The following is a 5,989-nucleotide window of genomic DNA, read 5'->3' on the forward strand; positions in this document are numbered from 1 at the left end:
GCGGCGAGGCCCTGCTCAACGCCCTGCGTTAGTCCCACTCGGCGATGCAGTGGGGAGACGATGAAGAAGCAGGGAAGGGGAAAAAGGGAAAAAAGAAGAAGGGTTGTGTGCCTCTTTTAGACCCGCTACAGTGAAGCGCCTTGCCGTCCCTTCTGTGCATGCCAGCACAACTATTGGCGCGCGAGGCGCATATATATATATATATTTGCCGCCGCGGCATCTTCGCTTTACCGGCCGCAGTCTCCCTCGCCGCCGCCGCCCTGCGTCGGTTCCGCGTGAGGCCGCTCAGTAGCCGCCGGGCGCTCCTCCGGGATCTGCATGTTGTCAAGCTCGTTCAGAAATTTCTCGGACGGCGGGGCGGGGTTGCCGTCGCCGCCCATCGGCACGGGCCCCTGCCCCATCATCATCATCATCTGCTGCCACTGCTGCTGCTGCTGCTGCCACAGCTGCTGCTGCCACTGCTTCTCGGCGACCACCTGGTGGACCGCCCCGCGCTGCTGCATGTACTCCATCAGCCGCACGTCACCGCAGAGGTCAGGGAAGAACATCGCCGACGCCCGCCCAGCGGTTGCCTTTTTTTTTTCCTTTTTGCTTCCTTGTTTGTGTGTTTGCTTGCCTGCTCGCGCGCCTTTGCGTGTAGTTATTGTGCCGCCAAAAGCGGCGGACGGCCACGCGAAGCCGCGGCAGACCACAGACGCGTGCGCGCAGAGAGAGGAGAGGAGAGGAGAGAAATCAACAAAAGCAGGCGACAAAGAGCGAACGCGTGTCTGTGGGGAGGGACAGATGCGAGACCCACCAAAAAAAAAAGCACACGAAAAGCCGACGAAGCCAACAGCTGGAGTCCCTGCAAGCCGCGCACGGTGGCGTGCCGGCAGGGGCGCCCACGCGAGCCCCCCTCCCTCTCTCTCTTTGGCGTCAGCGCTAAACACACACACCGCCACCTCGGCGCGTGCGCCCCGCAAGGTGCACCTCGAGAGAAATAAACGGCGCGGGCAGGCGTCGGGGTGGGGGGGGGACCGCGGGCGCGCGGCCATGGGCCACCGGCAGGAGGAGGGAGAAACGCGGGCGGAAGGGCCCAACGGAAAAACGCGGGAACGCGAGAGGGAGAGGGAGAGGCGCCCGCGAGTGGAAATGGGGCATCGCGCGTGCCGGGCATCTAACACCGCCGCACCACGCGTTACTCGCTCCCCCCGAAAGAAAAGCGTCACCTCCCCCCGCCTCCCCTCTCTTTCTTCCCCGCTTTGTTTTCCCCCCAGCCCTCTCCACGCACGCAGGCGGCGGACACCACACCGAGGCCCGGAACCGCACGCACACATGCGCACACACGGCAATAGCAACGGAATACAGTACAAGCACAAAACGCACCAACCGTCGCCTGTCACTGTTATACACACGGGTACAGGGAGGAACGTTATACACATAAGAAAAAAAACAAAAGCAAAACATAACTGAGAAACATCTACACACACGGACACAGACACACAGGAAAAAAAATAGGATAACAGCCACATGAAACGAAAAAAAAACAAGACAATAAAATAGAAAAAAACAATGGAGCAAGGATTACCCATTTATGACATACAGAAAAGTCTGGAAATACAGCTTCCCTGCGGGGGGTTTTCCTTCCCCTTCCTAGAAGTATTTATAGTGGAGTTGCCGTTATGCGGCTTTTCGTGCCGTGGTCGGGCGCCTCCAGCAACTCGTTTCCTCTCAGCTACGCCCCTCACCCTTACCACGGGAGCGACAGAGTAGGAGCTCGTCTTCACTGCTTTTGCCGCCAGCGCTCGTGCGTCGGGGCTGTCGCGATGGGAGGGAGTCGTACAGGGCTGGTACTTTTCCCTCGACTCCGCGCCGAGTAGTTGCCGGGAGGTGCCCAGCGGGGGGTCGCTCGGCAACGCGTCCTCCGCGCCGAGGGAGCCGCGTGTGTGGGTGATGGATGGGGGCAAAAGCAGCGTGACGGACTGGGACCGGCTGCCGCTGCCCTCCTCGCCCCCGCCGCAGTTGCCGGCGGAGAGCACTACTTCAGGGCCGCGCAGGCTGTTGCGCCCGCTCTGCTTTTGCTGCAGCAGCGTCGCGAGCTCGAGGTGGTACTCCTCCGGGTTATCCTCCGGGATCTCCACCCGCAGCCCCGGCCGCGGGTGGGAGGTGATCGAGTGGCGGGTGACGACGCGGCCGTAGACGTCGACGCTGTTCGAGCGATGCAGCGTTGCCGTGACGCGCCCCGTCGGGCTCCGCGGGCCCCGCAGCTGCAGGGCGGTGCTCGGCCTGCAGAGGGGGAGCGGCTCGCCGGGCCCCGCGCCCGCCCCCAGCTGCACGGAGAGCGGGACGCACGCGGCGTCGCGTTCCCAGGTGAAGGCGTCGGGGGTGCCGCTCGAGCTGCTGCTGCTGCTGCTGTGGGGCGCGGCGCCCGGCGAGCCACTCCCGCCGGGCGGCGGCCGGGAAGTCTCCGCCTGGAAGTCGAAGGCGTAGAACGGCAGGACGTCCAGCCAGTCCACGAGGTCGTTGCCGGAGAGATTGCTGCCGCCGGCGTTGCAGGACATTGCACACCTGCAGAAACGCTGGGGGCGGCCGGCAGAAATAAATACATAAATGGGGCGAGAGAAAGAAAGAGGCAGGTAAAAGGCGGGAAAGGGAGCGAAGCGGAGGGGGGAGGCGCGAGGGTCAGTCGACCAGCATCCCGGAAAGAAACAGGTGAACGGGCACCTCAGGCGAGGGGAAGCACAGACAAAAACAAACAAACAAACAGAAGAGAAAAGAAACGACAAAGAATATATATATATATAATTTAAATGAGCACGTTTTTCTTTTGGCTTCACAGACACACACGCACACACAAACAGCGCTTCCGCATGCGCAGTCTCTGAATGCATGCGCATTCACGCCCGGCGTGCTCCTACACTGTCGAGAACGAAGGCGGCGGGCCTTCGTATAAACGATGGACAATACAACCACGCACACACACTCACAGATACACATAATAGAAGAAAAAGAAAACGTGTGTGGTGGAGAGAGAGAGGGAGAGAGAGGAGGAAAGGGCAAACACAAGAATAGGCATAATCACAGATTCGTGGTGGACGTGGGGTCAAGCGTCGGCCCCACTAGGGACTCCTTTACGCATACCGTCCCATTGCCGTGACGACGACGCCGAGGTCCCCCCTCCACCAGAAAGAAAAGATCGAAATAAGCGAGAAAAGAGGAGGAATCGTGAAAAAACTAAACAAAACAGGGCGGGTGAGTGTGCGGCAGACTTGTCCCCGCGCAGCCTCAGCGCCGTCATGGGGCGAGAAGGCGTCTCCGACACGGGACGCCGCGCGGCGACGTCGCCTCCGTCCTATACATGGGGTACTCCGCCTCACAGGCGCAGACGAAGGGGGTCGCCACCACCGGCTCCCGGAGCGAGAAAAGCTCCGGGGAGCAGCGGGCCTCGCCCAGCGGACTGGAAATGTTCAGCGGGAAGGGCCCATCCTCCGCAAAGCCGTCCCCCCACGCATACGCGGGGGAGACCCTACGCTCCGGCCGCTGCGGCACTCTCCGCCAGCGCTTCGCTGGCTGCGCCACGGCGACTGTCCTGCTTGCCGGGGCGACCTCCGGAAGGCGTCCGTTCCGCCGCCCGTACTTGACTTCGGGGACGCGCGCGGGCACCCACTCGCCGAGCACCTTTGGGCTGCCGACCTGCGGCAGTACGGTGTAGCTGTCGATCCCCCACTGGTCGCTGAGGACGCCAACAGGTCCGTTCGGCCGCGTCCCTGGCGACTCCATCGCCCGCCGCGCAAGCCCATAAAACCCACTCGTTTGTAGGAAAGAGCCCAGTAAAATGTCGGCGCGGGGCACGGCGGACGCCAGGCTCTTGTGCCTCTCCGTGCCGGTTGAGTAGAGGAAGAGGCTTCCGCCATTGTTCAGCTGGTCCGCGGGATACTGTAGGGGGTTTCCGCCCCCAGGCGCCGAGCCCGCATGCGTACAGAAACTTCCGAGGTCAACCACACTCTTTGGGGCGAGCAAATGCGAGCGACCCCTCAGATAGTTCAAAAAGCGGTTCTGCAGCGATTGCTCCGCTTCATCCGGACCCGTGGAAACGTCGACGGTATCCCCTTCGCTGTCGTGCTCCTCGGGGGCCATGGGGGCTGGACGCAGCCATGCACTCGGCATCCCTCTGCCTTCGCTGCGAGCAGAGGTGAAGGTAGAACGCCCCACAGAAGTCGCGAAGAGGGAGGGCTTGGTAGCCAGTTCAACGCTGCTCTCGGCTCGGTAGAGGCTGCTGGCACCCACGCTCGAGTCAGCCGTCTCACGCTCGTCCTGGGCGTAGTTGCGATGACCGAGAGGCGTGACCGCAGCTTCTCGCACCTTCACAGCCTCAGTGTGTCTACCGCAGGGAACTCCGTCCTGTGGCGGCTGCGCCCGCTTGTGCTGCATCCGCTGCGGCCGGTTCGGCGGGTGCGGCTGGCGCTGTACGGCCGCCGCAGGCACATTTTCGGGGCGACGGGCGTCGTCGTTGTCGTCGTCGTCGTCGTCGCTGGAGGAGCCCTCCGGCGACTGCAGCATGGGCACGCCAACAAGAACAAAGTCGGGCCCGCGGTGTTGCCGGGCTACGGCGGACTCCGACCTCTGGCGACGGCACATCGCTTTGCTCTTTTATTGTTTTTCCTTCTATTCCTTTTTTTCTTCCTTGTCGCTTCGTTCTTGCCTGCCACCAACATAAAACAAACAAACGAGAAAACGTCCCTAACGCGCCCTCCCCTTCGGTTTCAGTGCGTGTTCGGCACACACACACACACACACGCAGGCAGCGGCAACTCAAAGTCCGCCCCCTTCCCCTCTTTTTCTTTTTTTTATTCGCCCTCGACCACCAGCCACCTCCTGCTTTTCATTTTGTTTTGTTTTCGTCTGTCGGCCGCCTGCCGGCCCGTCGTCCTCGGCGCCGGGGCGGCGGCGGAAGTACACCCGCGCGCCACGTGTGCGCCCCTCGCCGGCGCCAGCCAAACGTCGCGGTGGCGACGGGCGTGGAAAAAAAGAAGCGCCGCCCACGCCGGTGGGAACGGCGCACGCGCTTCTGTCGCACAACCCCCGCCGCAGCGCCAAGACCGGCCCCCGGCAACCGGCGCCCATCGCCGGTAGGGGGAGGCAACGCCCGACCACCCCGTCTGCTGCGGCTCTCGCTCAGTCTCTCTCTCTCTCTCTCTTTTATTCTCTCTCTTCCCATTCGCTGCCGTCCACCACCCAGCGCAGGGAGCTGTTCGGAGGCGCAGCCCCGCCCCCACGAGGAGGAGGAGGAGCTGCAGGCCCCTCGTCCGCGCCACAACGCCCGCACGCAGTGGCGCACCCGCCGCGACCTCCTCGCGAGAACTCACACCGGCTGCCACGCAACTCGCTCACAGCCGCCCACGGCACCCGCACGGCCGCGCCGTCCACATCCCGTGCGCAGCGCCGCATAAAAACCCACAGGGCAGAAAGCGAGAGAGCGAGGGCGGGAGGCGCGGGCAGGCAGGCGAAAAGCAAATAAAGAACACGCACACAAACCCCCAACCCCGCACATTCCCCGTCGCGCACCCAGCGACGTAATAAGCAAAGACAAGCGAGGCACACGCCCAGGCACGCCCCTCATTGGCGGCCCAGCACCCACGCGCACACCCGCGCCGCGTACCCCGGCAGAAGCCGGCCCGCAGCAAAACGCAGCTGGCGCCCGCCGGCCACCCCGCCACCCCGCACGAGGGCCGAAGGCGGGGAAGGCCGAAAGCTCTACGCGCAGCCAGCGACGACATTTCGCGCCGCCCGGCCGCAGGGCACACGGAGCACGCACTCGGGGCGCAGCAAAGAAACAAGCAATACGTCCATGAAAATAAAAAAGAGAAACACACTCCGTTCCTGCAAAAGATAAAATGAGAAAACACAGTTAGTACACGCATCAATCGCACAGCGGGTATATCGTATCTCCCGAGGCCCGTCGTATACGGGCGGGGGGCGACGTGTCGTGGCCGAAGCGGGCCATGAGCGC

At 63.0% G+C, this 5,989-nt stretch overlaps 3 protein-coding genes across 3 annotated transcripts, besides 8 other annotated features; all 3 read right to left on the reverse strand.

Moving 5' to 3' along the window:
- Nucleotides 1-227: 227 nt before the first annotated feature.
- On the reverse strand, nt 228-548 carry Tco025E_05877 (uncharacterized protein; the record flags this gene model as incomplete). Its single annotated transcript, XM_029372767.1, has 1 exon — nt 228-548. One exon carries the CDS (start codon nt 546-548, stop codon nt 228-230), a length of 321 nt encoding a protein of 106 aa, XP_029227212.1.
- Nucleotides 549-573: 25 nt separating this feature from the next.
- Nucleotides 574-624: a microsatellite.
- An 82-nt stretch (nt 625-706) lies between these two features.
- Nucleotides 707-730: a microsatellite.
- A 787-nt stretch (nt 731-1,517) lies between these two features.
- Nucleotides 1,518-1,552: a sequence feature (A-rich).
- A 19-nt stretch (nt 1,553-1,571) lies between these two features.
- Nucleotides 1,572-2,540, reverse strand: Tco025E_05878 (2,4-dienoyl-CoA reductase-like protein; the record flags this gene model as incomplete). Its single annotated transcript, XM_029372768.1, has 1 exon — nt 1,572-2,540. One exon carries the CDS (start codon nt 2,538-2,540, stop codon nt 1,572-1,574), a length of 969 nt encoding a protein of 322 aa, XP_029227213.1.
- A 176-nt stretch (nt 2,541-2,716) lies between these two features.
- Nucleotides 2,717-2,769: a microsatellite.
- Nucleotides 2,770-3,005: 236 nt separating this feature from the next.
- Nucleotides 3,006-3,029: a microsatellite.
- Nucleotides 3,030-3,273: 244 nt separating this feature from the next.
- On the reverse strand, nt 3,274-4,617 carry Tco025E_05879 (uncharacterized protein; the record flags this gene model as incomplete). The annotated part of the gene is made up of 1 exon (XM_029372769.1): nt 3,274-4,617. The coding sequence occupies one exon, from the start codon at nt 4,615-4,617 to the stop codon at nt 3,274-3,276; it is 1,344 nt and encodes a 447-aa protein (XP_029227214.1).
- Nucleotides 4,618-4,757: 140 nt separating this feature from the next.
- Nucleotides 4,758-4,779: a microsatellite.
- A 368-nt stretch (nt 4,780-5,147) lies between these two features.
- Nucleotides 5,148-5,191: a microsatellite.
- A 256-nt stretch (nt 5,192-5,447) lies between these two features.
- Nucleotides 5,448-5,486: a microsatellite.
- The last annotated feature ends 503 nt before the right edge of the window (nt 5,487-5,989 follow it).

This window comes from Trypanosoma conorhini (genome assembly GCF_003719485.1).
Source record: "Trypanosoma conorhini strain 025E chromosome Unknown Tco_14.4_contig_00365, whole genome shotgun sequence".
NCBI classification, from domain to species: domain Eukaryota; phylum Euglenozoa; class Kinetoplastea; order Trypanosomatida; family Trypanosomatidae; genus Trypanosoma; species Trypanosoma conorhini.